The sequence below is a fragment of the Maniola hyperantus genome, chromosome 15, assembly GCF_902806685.2.
Source record: "Maniola hyperantus chromosome 15, iAphHyp1.2, whole genome shotgun sequence".
NCBI lineage: Eukaryota > Metazoa > Arthropoda > Insecta > Lepidoptera > Nymphalidae > Maniola > Maniola hyperantus.
This window is the reverse complement of record NC_048550.1, coordinates 4521661-4534245: the sequence shown is the minus strand read 5'-3', so window position 1 is coordinate 4534245 and position 12585 is coordinate 4521661. Positions and strand designations below refer to the sequence as shown.

The window sequence follows — 12585 nt, the reverse complement described above, 5'->3', positions numbered from 1 at the left end:
TGATCCCTGAGAATATTAGAAACGAATACCGACTTATGTATGGACTTACTCCTGGTGCGATAAGCGGTGATTCCTGAGAATATCTGAAAAGAATACCGACTTATGTATGGACTTATTCCTAGTGTGATAAGCGGTGATTCTTGAGAGTATTTTATGATAACCTAACGAGCAAATAAGAGAGAAGAATACCGACTTATGTATGGACTTATTCCTGGTGTGATAAGCGGTGATTCTTGAGAGTATTTTATGATAACCTAACAACAAATAAGGGAAACGAATACCGACTTATGTATGGACTTATTCCTGGTGCGATAAGCGGTGATTCCTGAGAATAGTTGAAAAGAATACCGACTTATGTATGGATTTATTCCTGGTGTGATAAGCGGTGATTCTTGAGAGTATTTTATGATAACCTAACGAGCAAATAAGAGAGAAGAATACCGACTTATGTAGGGACTTATTCCTGGTGTGATAAGCGGTGATTCTTGAGAGTATTTTATGATAACCTAACAAGCAAATAAGGGAAACGAATATCGACTTATGTATGGACTTATTCCTGGTGCGATAAGCGGTGATTCCTGAGAATAGTTGAAAAGAATACCGACTTATGTATGGATTTATTCCTGGTGTGATAAGCGGTGATTCCTGAGAATATTTTCTGATGAACCAACCGGCAAATGAGAGAAAAGAATACCGACTTATGTATGGACTTATTCCTGGTGAGATAAGCGGTGATTCTTGAGAATAGTTTATGATAAGCCAACAAGCAAATAGGGGAAACGAATACCGACTTATGTATGGACTTATTCCTCGTGTGATAAGCGGTGATTCCTGAGAATATTTTATGATGAACCAAGTGGCAAATGGGAGAAAAGAATACCGACTTATGTATGGACTTATTCCTGGTGTGATAAGCGGTAATTACTGAGAATAGTTTATGTAATATAACTTGTCCCAATTGTGTCAAAGGTTGTCTATTTTATATGTTCCAAATGAGACATATTGTTATTGGAAAATTTAATTCATGTCCCAATTGTGACATACAGCAAGTGGAAATTTTTGATTTTGTAGCAATCGTGCCAAAGGAGGGCAGCATTGACTATAATATAGACCTAAGAATAAGGAATCAAGAATGACAAATGGAAGGTGGCAATACTGACGTAAACAATGGATCGTATTCCGGTGACAAAAGCTGGTCCTAGTAAGAACCAACAAACGAATTGGAAAACGGCTGACGAAGCGTCTGAAAAATGACGAACAATAATAGTCTGGTAAAACCTGATTCGATAATCCCGATGCGAGTGGACGGTGATCTTCAGTATGAACTTCAGCAACTGATCGGGTCGCGATGGTGACAAGAGGGAGTCTAGTTAATTTGATGGAAAACAAGCAGACTAATTCGGGGTCGGCAAGTGGAAAGGGTGTATCCTTTTATTAATAATAATAGATTTATCTACAGAATAGAGGTACAGAAGTAGATATCATGGTTGGAAATCACTTTACCTGTTCTAGCAGATACTCACTAATGTTCAAGGGTTACTTAAATTCAAATTAAAGTTCTTATAATTGACGTATTCCGTAATGATATATTAATTATGTCTTGCTGAATTCGGTACGTAGTAGCTAGAAGTTGTATAGACCCTTTAAAGTAGATCTAAAATGACATGCTGATTGTAAATGCTAAATATCGGTTCATGTTAATGTACATCTTCGCAGTCACTCATTGTATTACGTTGATGTTTGGTGGAAACAGCACAGTAAAGAGCAAATTCTTAAATACTATTTCAAGTAACATCTATTCCAATAGACTATATAAGCAGTTCGCGCACGAAGGCTTGCTTACTTCACTCGCTAGGTATTAATGTATGGATCGCTGATATGTTATTAAAGCGTATAAGTACACCAATGTATCACGAAATAATTTCCTACATCTTTGTCATTCATTTGTTACACACTGACACGAGACAAGCAACGGTGACCGATGCGGCAATTCACGGCTCAGCATGACGCTGGGTTGGTGCAGCGTTTGGTGCTGTTTGTCCTCAATCACCGTGTTCAAGTTAACCATATTATCATAAGAGGACGAGGGTCTCTGGCATCGTTCGTCCTTACGCGCTCAAGAATGTACAAGAATGGAAGTTTCCAGAAATCAGATTTTATTGTATGTTACATCAATTAAGTCTATAGTGCCATGAAGGACTCGTTGCTTGCGAGACAATAAAATGGGGCAACAAAACGCCGTCTGTTGCGCTCTCTATCGCACTTACGGGGCTTATGGTAGACACAGTTATGCATGCATCTGCCCCTAGTGCAAGGATGATATGGGGCATCACAGGTAACGAGTTTATAATAATACAATAATACCTTGGCTAACATCATTGTGACTTATTTTGTTATATTAATAATAGTATTTGTTGTGCTACAATCGAGATACAGTCAGAGGCAGTCGTCTCAGTTATTTGAAAATATAGGATTACATTTTACACATTGTAGATCTCATAGTGATCTGTACTGTGTGTATCATTATCAATTAGTGGATTCATGTTTCTTTAAATTTCTGGAATAATATGATTATTGGGGTCTCCTTAGAATACATTGTGGTTTGTTTCGATCTTAGTACTTATTAATAATAACAACTACATTTAACCATATTATTTATCTTGACTTCGTAGACATAGGTTCAATATTCAATAACTCAATTTGATAGGTAATTATCTTTTATTGTTATTCAAGTAGAGTACAAAATATGGTCACATAATATCTGTGCCGACATCTCTGCCTTTCTGGTCTGCAAAATTATTTACAATCATTATTCATATACTTACCGATATTGCTTAGTATAATACTACATATATGCAATTAAAGATTGGCATATTGTTTTCTTATTATTTGTTTTACGTTACATACTTATATTGTAATATATATATATATATATTTTTTTTTATTTTTTTTTTCTCAACGGTGTCAATCAGTAGGTACCACTTGAGAATAATTAAATGTCAATTCACGATAGTCAAATTGGTAATGCATGAAACACTACAAAGACATTATAATCAAGGTCAACTCATATCAAATATTCATCAATTGTATGAGAACATTGGATTATAAGATATTCTTTTAATTTATTTTTAAGTTTAAAGAAATTATGAAGTCTACAGAAGTAGTTAGGTTCATTAGTATATTGTAAAACTTTGTGATTAATTTTGTATAAAGTGTTAGTAATGGTCAATGGGATCCAACAACTCTTACCATATCTCTTAAAATGTATATACTAGTGAAAATATTGTAATTTGTGTTGCATTAGAGCATTATGTAGGATTAGAATTCATGTCATTACAGTGGTAAGAAGGAAGGGCAAACAAACTTACTTTAATTGAAAACTGATAGTGACATTGTTTAAAATCATAGAGTACTTAGCACTCAGAATTCAAGTTGGTGATAATTCACTATCCTTCTTTTCTTTCCTCGTTGTTGTTTTGTTTAAGGTTGATTATATTTTATTCGCTTTAAATGCAAATTACCAAAGATGTTTTATAATTCTCATAATTAGTATTGCCACATTTGCCATGCAAATATTTATTCACGTATTACTAAATACAAATACAAACTTGAAGAATATGTAGTTCATAATATTTAAAAATAAAATTATTGATTTCACTATAATTTCCTTGTATTAAGTATTAACATAAATTGTGTTGATTTCAATATTTGATTATACTATTGTGAATTGGTTGTATACGTATATCACTAACAATAACTAGATCATACAATTTTCTTAATATCAAGCTTAAATCAGAATGACTTATAGTATTTACTATTTATTTATCTCAGTGTGATTTGTTGTGTATTTATAAGAATTAGACTTAAAGATGTTGATTGCAATGTACATAATGATTATTGATACCAGTATTTTGTAGGTCTCATTGGCACTTGTTTTGTGCACTTGTTAAATCTAACAATGTTAGCTTTGATCTGTTAGAGGAATTATTATACTAATCATATTAATTATAATATAGGACTGTTAAGGTATTCTATGTTGCTCCTATTGAGTTATGGGTATGAGGGCATTACCCTCGGTTGGAAGGCCGAGTGGTCAGATATGAGGACATATCTGGAGCAGGATGGACGACTGTAGGCAACACAGAAAACCTGCCATCTGTCACCCGTGAGTGGAGGTGTGACAGTGGTAGCGGCGTCGGACGGACGCAGCGAGAGAAAAAGATGGACGAGATAAAAGTAATTAAGCGAGATATAAGTACTAGGTGATTAATTAAGCTAGATATAAACTAAGTGGATGTTACAAGTGTACCTGAATATAAGACTGTGGACATCGGAACTGCGTTTGATTCATATTAGGGTCATCCCAAGACTAATAAACCCGGATTGGAGGTTAAGTTGTTTATAGTATATAAGCATAGACATCTATATTCTACTAGGGAGTTATATACTTACCTACTTACAACAAGATGCCTTATGTTCCTGCATTTAAAATAAACAACTAGTCTTTATTTAGGGGTTTAAGCGTGTTTTTTTAAAGAATAATGGAAACATGTCATATACTACCTAAGTCCATCACATAATATTACCATAGCAATACAGAATAATATTATACTTCGCAGTAAGTACATTACTATAGATACTCTGCAAATATGTAGGTAGGTACCTAATAGAAAAGTCTGGAGGTAGGTACAATATTTACCGATCTAACTATGTCTATCCTGCATCATACCTATTTTAGCATGAAGATTTTTTTATTAGAGGTAAGTAACTAAGTATTGGTAAGTATATTTCAAGCCATGGTATCAAACCTTTCCATTAACTCTAAAGAATCTGTACAACTACGGCTTAAATAATTACGCCCAAATACTTCTTAGATACCACAGTTAGATACCTAAGTATCTACAGTTTTAGCTATTAGTAGATTTGATAACATTTTTAACATTATGAAGATCGAATATTAAAATCGATTTTCTCTAGCTAAACGGGTACATCTCTAAAATCAATATGTATGAATGGGGATTTACCAGACTTCTCATTCGCTATGTTGCCATAATATTTATCGCAGCCCTATCGAAGTATACCTACTGTATTTTAATACACATCGATGATTGTATAATTAAGGGATTTTAAATTTATTTGCCCGGCAGGAAATATTTCACATCGATTCTAAGAAGAGATAACGGTTTCGTAGAGCATTGTCTCTGTCGTTGCGATCGACAAAACGTCACATAGGCATGACTCATGAGTAACAGAGTCGGTGCTCTACGAAGCCGAAATCGTTCTAAAGTTCGATGTTCAAAATTTTCTGCTGGGTACTGTAATACGAGAGCAACAAGATAGTCTATCTAGTTTTTACAATATAGGTATATCCATACAATTGATATTAATGTTTATGGCTTATAAATGTACTTAGATCTAAGTAGGTAACTACCTATATTCTACAATCAACATTCAGTAGTCGCTATTATACCTACCTAGGCGTAGGCATTAATAAATGCGGAAGTGTGTTGGTTTTTCCTTCAATGACATCGCGGACGGACGCGTAAACGGAGTAAAATGGATCGACGTGGTTTGCGTGGATATAGGTAGGTAGTTTTCTTCTAATATCATTGGGTAGTACTTAGTTAAACACCTGGAGAGTGACATAGGCTATTTTTATCCTGGAAAATCAAAGAGTTTTCATGGGATTTTTAAAAATTTAAATTAAAACGGACGAAGGCGCAGACATCAGTTAGTAGGTAGGTATACAATATAACTATTACTTACTTAAAATACTTATAACCTTACTAAAAATCTTATTAATAATACCTACCAGCTATAGGTCCCTCAAATGTTTGTTAATCCTTGGCGCCGCAATACGCGAGTTAGCTTACCTATAGGTGAGTACCTAACTAGGTACCTACCCTTGAATTACTTAATATATAAATTAAGCTACTTTTTGTCCCGAAAATTGAAATGAGTTCCCGCCGGATATTTAAACAACCTACCCATGCGGACGAAGTCGCGGCCATCTAATAAAAATACAATAAAATGAACCTGGCAATAATAATTAGTCTTGTTGCATTGATGGAATCCCCCGAATCTCTTGTCATAGATAAAACAGTCTCTTGTATGCTCTTGTCGAACCGCAGACAAAATACCGCGGCATTCACGTACCTATATATTATACCTCTTTGATAAAGATGTGTCCGGCGCAGCGCCCGGCGGCGGGGCGCGGAGTTATATTAAAACTTTTAGTTTTCTTCTTTCTGCATAGATGGCGTGGATATGTATCGTAAACACGATCGTAAAAAACAAAACATGTATCTATACTATCTATACACTAATAACAAAAATAGAAGTGTCTGTCTGTAATTTCGAAATAACTACCTCAAATTAAGCTCATTTGGTTATTTGAACTGTATCCTAACTGAATCACCCGATTTTAAATTTTTTGTCTGTCTGTTTGAACGGGCTAATCTTCAGAATGGCTGAACCTATTTGGACGGGACTTTCACAAACAAGTAGAGGATTAACCAAGGAGTAACATAGACTACATTTATAAACGACTTTCAATATATTTTTGTAACTACCTACTTATCGAAATCACCGAGATTTTAGAACCGATTTGCGTAATTTTTTCATCGATAGAGAAACTGTGAAATTGACCCATAAAAAAATTGGATTCTAACTCCTCAATCCTGATGCTGCAGGGGAACTGACCACCATAACTGATGGAATTTAGAAACGGTCGGTTATAAATTGATATTAGAGATACCTACCAAGTAAAGACTTTACCGTCGAACATGAAGAGCCACCTCCACAGATAACGGAAAATAAAGTATATTTATTTATTTTATTTTTATTATTCATGTACCAAAATTGTAGTTACAAAGTAATAATAAATTAAGTTACATTGGAATTGCTTATCTCTAAACAGAGATTTATAAAGTGTAAATAAAATAAAGTAGCCTATATCCGTTTCCGAGATGCAAGTTACTCTCTGTGCCTCTCTGTCTCTGGCTGAAGGCATTCCGAACCAGTGGTAATGCATCCGACAAGTCAAAAGTACTTGTGAAAGTTTACTTGAATAAAAAATATTTTTATTTCAAATATGTACATTTCATTTCTGTAGTAAAGGGGAATGCCGAAATTTGGCCCAAAAGTGCCCAGCATATTATGCTTATTGTGAAAAAGTTTTAAATATCTGTTTAAATTTTTAAAATTTTAATACTTATGTATGATACATGTAATCAAAACCATTTATCTATTGACAAAACCTTACTGTACGATGCGTTTTGTATAATTTGCAAATTGATCCTATGGAAAACAAAAAAATTAAAATAATTTGCAACATCGAAACCCTCTCTTTTTTAATCAAAATTTTTACCAATTAATTGCTGTATTAAGTATAAACTGTTGATTCCATATATACATAATTGCATGTGTGGGCACCTAAGTGCCTTTACTATGACCACCTGGCATGCCCTTTTAAGGACACTTTTGCATTAATATAATATTAGTACCTATGGATTAGTGGCTGTAGCCTTATGTACAACTTACGGCGTTTAGGACGCACGTAACTAAGCGCTACGAACTTTTCGCTACGATTTGCATCGTAGAGTTTGAAAATTGAAAACATTGTAAGTAGATATTTATTGAGATTTGAAAGCGAGGATTTTAGCTACAAAGTTTACATACGTATTTGCAGATTGTAGTTGGCCAAGACTAGGTATATTATACGGAGTAAGGTAATCGGTCAGTCGGGAAATGAGCATCATCCGAGCATGACGCGGACGTACACTTCGCTTGCAAACAATTGCGTTCGCGACAAATCTTATCTCTTATCATATTAAAAATGATACATCGAATTACCTCACAAGTGCGACGTTAAAGAGCACTTCGCGATAAACCTTACAAGGATTCATTGTGTGAAAATTACTATTATTCATATCAGATTCAATGACAATATTTTTTTTTTAAATAAGTTTTAATGTTATAACAGTCGTGAACTTAAGTAAACTCATGAAGTGTTCAATTTGGTCATAATCATAAATTAAAATGTTTCTGCTATTTTTATTAATTTCTGGACTGGTTTCCGTAAACTGTACGCCTTGTACTCGAGACCAAAGTTTGAACATAAGCGGCGGACTCATCTTCGAAAACGGTTCGGTAATATACGATGGGTTGGAATATGTCGATGGCACTTGGTATGTCTTGGACGTAGATGGTTCGGACGTCCGGTTCGGGTGTCCGTGCATTGGCCGCTTGTGTTTGTGGAAGTGCTGCGGGGTTGGCCAAATGTTCCTCAACAGGAGCTGTGCGGACGTGGACGTGAGTGAAGCCAACCCGTTCAACCCCCCAGTGTTCAAAGGCCGGGAGCCTTCCAACATGATCGCTCATCAGAACTTCTTCTACATGCCGAGACAATCTTGCGAAATGTATTCGGTGGATTCTAACTTGCCAAGTGAAGAAATATACCTGCAAGAAGTAAGTCATAAGCGATTTTAGTTATCTAATATATTTTGCTCTGTACCTCTTTTACAATCATCATGATCATCATCATCATCAACCGATAGATATCCACTACTGCTGGACATAGGTCTCTTGTAGGGACTTCCACACGCCATGGTCTTGCGCCGCCTAAATCCAGCGGCTCCCTGCACCTCTTTTACAATACTTCGCCAAATCTACTTTTTATCTTCTATTTAATAAGAAGTACCGCGTGTAGGTATCCCGATCAAGAGAGGTTTATAAACTCGACCGCTTTATCTGTCTGTCTGTACTCTGTAGCATCGTATCCCTTTGCGGAACCACGCGTTCTAAACCTCATACTTCGTACTACAAGAGGGACACTATATTGTGTAAACAAATCCTTTTAGCATTTTTCGAGAAAACCCGTAACACATAGATATTATAAACAAATAGACGGGCGAGTGTTTACTTTACAATTTAGGTATAATTATTATAATTATCTATCATCATCATCATCATCATCATCATCATCATGATCAATCCATCGGTCTCCTCTCACAGTGTGAAGGGTTTGGCCATTATAGTCTACCACGCTGGCCAAGTGCGGATTGGCAGACTTCACACACCTTTGAGAACAACTATCTATACAACTAGCTTATTCCCGGGACTTCGTCCGCGTGGACTACGCAAATTTTAAACCCCCTAATTTACCCTTTTAGAGAATGAATTTTCAAAAATCCGTTCTTAGCGGACGGCTGCGATAGCTATCTGTAATCTGCATGCCAAATTTCAGCTCGATTCGTCCAGTAGTTTGAGCTGTGCGCTGATAGATCAGTAAGTCAGCTTTTCCTTTTTTACTGAAAAGGATAAACTGACTCACTGACTAACCACCTGCACCTAGGAACTTAAGATTTTGCTTAGACACAAATTTCAGAAATTCTATCTGAGCGAAACCGGGGCGGGTCAGCTAGTTTTGTACAATATTTTGAAAATATTTTGACTTGAATGTTGCTTTTCCTAATGTATTGCCCTTCCCTGCCATTACGGGTAAGCAAACACCGCAATTGTTAGTTGTTCGTGTTACGTTTCATTTACACTGACTCATTGTCATTAGGTAAGTAAATATGCCCATCAACGAGCTAGTTAAAATAACAAATAATGGTGGTCATCGTCAGCTTAAAAACTACAGCTTTTTGAACTCTAAACCGCGCCGATCTGATAAGATTGTACTTATTACAAAAGTTTTTCTAGGTCCCTTCAGAATGATGTTCAACGTCACTTACTTATTACAAAAGTTTTCCTGGGTTCCTTCTGAATGATTTTCAACGTCACTTACTTATTACAAAAGTTTTCCTGGGTTCCTTCTGAATGATGTTCAACGTCACTTATTACAAAAGTTTTCTGGGTTCCTTCTGAATGATGTTTAACGTCACTTACTTATTACAAAAGTTTTCCTAGGTTCCTTCTGAATGATGTTCAATGCCACTTACTTATTACAAAAGCTTTCATGTTAAATCCAAAAACCGATCAAGTCGCAAGCGAGTCGGATTCGCACACGAATGGTTTAGTGCAATGATCGTACAAGATATTATACTCTTCACTGTGTACTTTTTATTTTTTTTATATTTGATTCCGGCTATTTTTATTATTAATTCTTATAGCGGCAGTAGAAATATCTACTTGCGTCTTGCACTGAAAATTTCAACCCTCTACCTATTACGGTTCATGAGACCGCTGATAGACAGATGGACGGACAGCGGGGGTTTCGTTGTCCCGTTGGCAACTTTCAGGCACAGACCCCTAAAAAGTAGTTTTTGAGCTATCGCAAAAACAAGTGCGAATTTTCAGATACTAATGTTCAACTAACTGATTCTACGTAGGAGCAATGTTTTTAGTTTGGTACGTTCTACGTAGCGACTAGCATGCCTACCTACCTTTTTTGAACTAAAGTTTTTCTAACTTCCCATGTTTTTGGCGACAACTCACAAAATATTAAATAATAATTAGTACTTAATAACTCTTTGGGGTTACCCACTTTTTAATTAGGTACTTAAAGCATGGCAGCTCTGGCAAAAGAGAGTCTTATTGCTATCTCTGATAAAATCTTTAGTGGATTGTTAATAGCACATTTCAAGGTATGATTTACCTGGCTGGAGCGAACGTGGGACGACTAAGTGCCAGTGGGCGAACCAATTTGTACCAATTCTGTTTTAAAGTCTGAAATATACACAGCGCGTAACGGAAACATGTCCATGTCCTCGAAGTTGTAGTACAAGGAACTGTTTAAAGTCAGTCTGATCTGGTCTAGTGAGAGGTTTGTGTTGTAACTAGTTAACATCCCGACTGACAAAGCCGAGCCGCCAAGCGATTTAGCGTTTCAGTACGATGCCGTGTAAAGAACGATAAGGGTTATGGGTTTAAGGAAAACTGCCATATGCCTTACAAGTTAGCTCGCTTCTATCTTAGATTGTAAGTATCATAATTTACTTCCTGGTGAGATCGCAGTCAAGGGCTAATTGGTAATGGAATAGAAAAAGCCAAACTAAGAAATCCGCGTAGAAACCACGCTCTTGCAGTCACGGTCACGCTAGGTCTCCATACTGCGCCACAGTGTAAGTAGAGTACCTTGGTTCCTAGTATGTACCTACTATGTACTCGTAATAACCACACATACGCGCGCATTTTTTGTGACATCAAGCTTTGCAGTAGCTGTCATAGTTCGTTGCTATCCAAAAATTAAAATATACTGTCAGGATACTTAGTAGAGTAATGCAATTTAAAATCTTAAGTTACCGTAAAGCGCTACGAACTCCGATGACTGGAAAATAATTATTTATCATCATCATCATCATCATCAACCAATGACCGACCCACTACTGAGAATAAGTCTTTTGTCGGAAAGAAAAAGGTTGCATAAGTGCAGATTGGCAGACTTCACACATATTATGGAATGTGATGGAGAAATCTCCGGCATGTAGATTTATTCACGAAAATATTTTTCTTCATCGTTAAAGCAAGTTGCTTAAAAATAGCAAAAACATAAAATCGGCTGCATCTAAAAGTTGGGAAATATTTTTCTACTTAATGTTGCTTAAAAATAGCAAGTTGCTTAAAAATAGCAAAAACATAAAATCGGCTGCATCTAAAAGTTGGGAAATATTTTTCTACTTAATGAAGCTATAAATACTAACTTAGGTAACAGAAAATACGTTACTAGCTTTCATAAAACTTTTTACTACCTCTGTGCATTTAGGATAATTAGTTTTTAAGCATTATACTAACAAAATATACTAACATAGTTTTTTAAGCATTATATGTGTACTAACAAAATATGGGTCTTTGTTGCCTTATTAAATAAAGAATTAAATTAAATTAAATTAAATTAAAAACTTGAGAGAATAAAAAATATCACTTCTCATCTCTTATTTTATGGCTCCTGCGCGTAGTTAAATACTTACGTAAGATTACTTACCTAATTATTAGGTAGGCTAGGTAGGTAAGTACTTGAATTACGTATGGTACTAGTATAGTAGTATAATAATATTATGTACTTTTATTTTTTAAAGAATATTAGCCATTTTAAATGACTAATATTCCCCTTTCCTCTCCAATTAAGCGTCAGGTTTGTGTACGACAATAGTGCAACGGGCGGGATTTGAACCGTCGACCTTTCGGTTTTCAGTCCACTCCTATACCGGTAGGGCGATTGTCTAAAACCTGCATCAATCATTATTATAATCTCAATTGTTCTGATTGGCTGAATTTGTGCGATTCTTGTTGCAACAATGCATTGTGGCCAATAGTGAGCGAGCATTAACCAATCAGAGATGATTGCGATCGTGACATTGTAGCTGTCAAACAACCGCGGTAGGGCCACTGTTGAGCTCATTGAGCTATTGAGGCTATTACTTACTTACTACTACCTACGGAATGGGTGAATTATAAAATTAATAGTCCTGTAAATTAAACAAACTGAATTGTTTGTGACAAAGAATCAAAGAATGGTAGAAATCACATAGGATGAATTTGAATTTTACCGTACTTTCTCAAACAATAACTAAGTATTGTAGCTGAAGGATTGGTGTAATGAAGAACCAGCTACATATGTATAATGATGTTTATTATACACTA

General features: G+C 35.6%; 1 protein-coding gene across 1 annotated transcript in view; it reads left to right on the top strand.

The window, feature by feature from the left end:
- The first annotated feature begins 7733 nt into the window (after window positions 1-7733).
- LOC117988975 (G-protein coupled receptor Mth2-like) overlaps window positions 7734-12585 on the top strand; it is a 29489-nt gene continuing 24637 nt past the window's right edge. Inside the window, exon 1 of the mRNA XM_034976271.2 lies at window positions 7734-8469. Coding sequence (XP_034832162.1) covers window positions 8041-8469 — 429 coding nt within the window. The 5' untranslated portion in view covers window positions 7734-8040. The remainder of the gene's footprint in view (window positions 8470-12585) is intronic.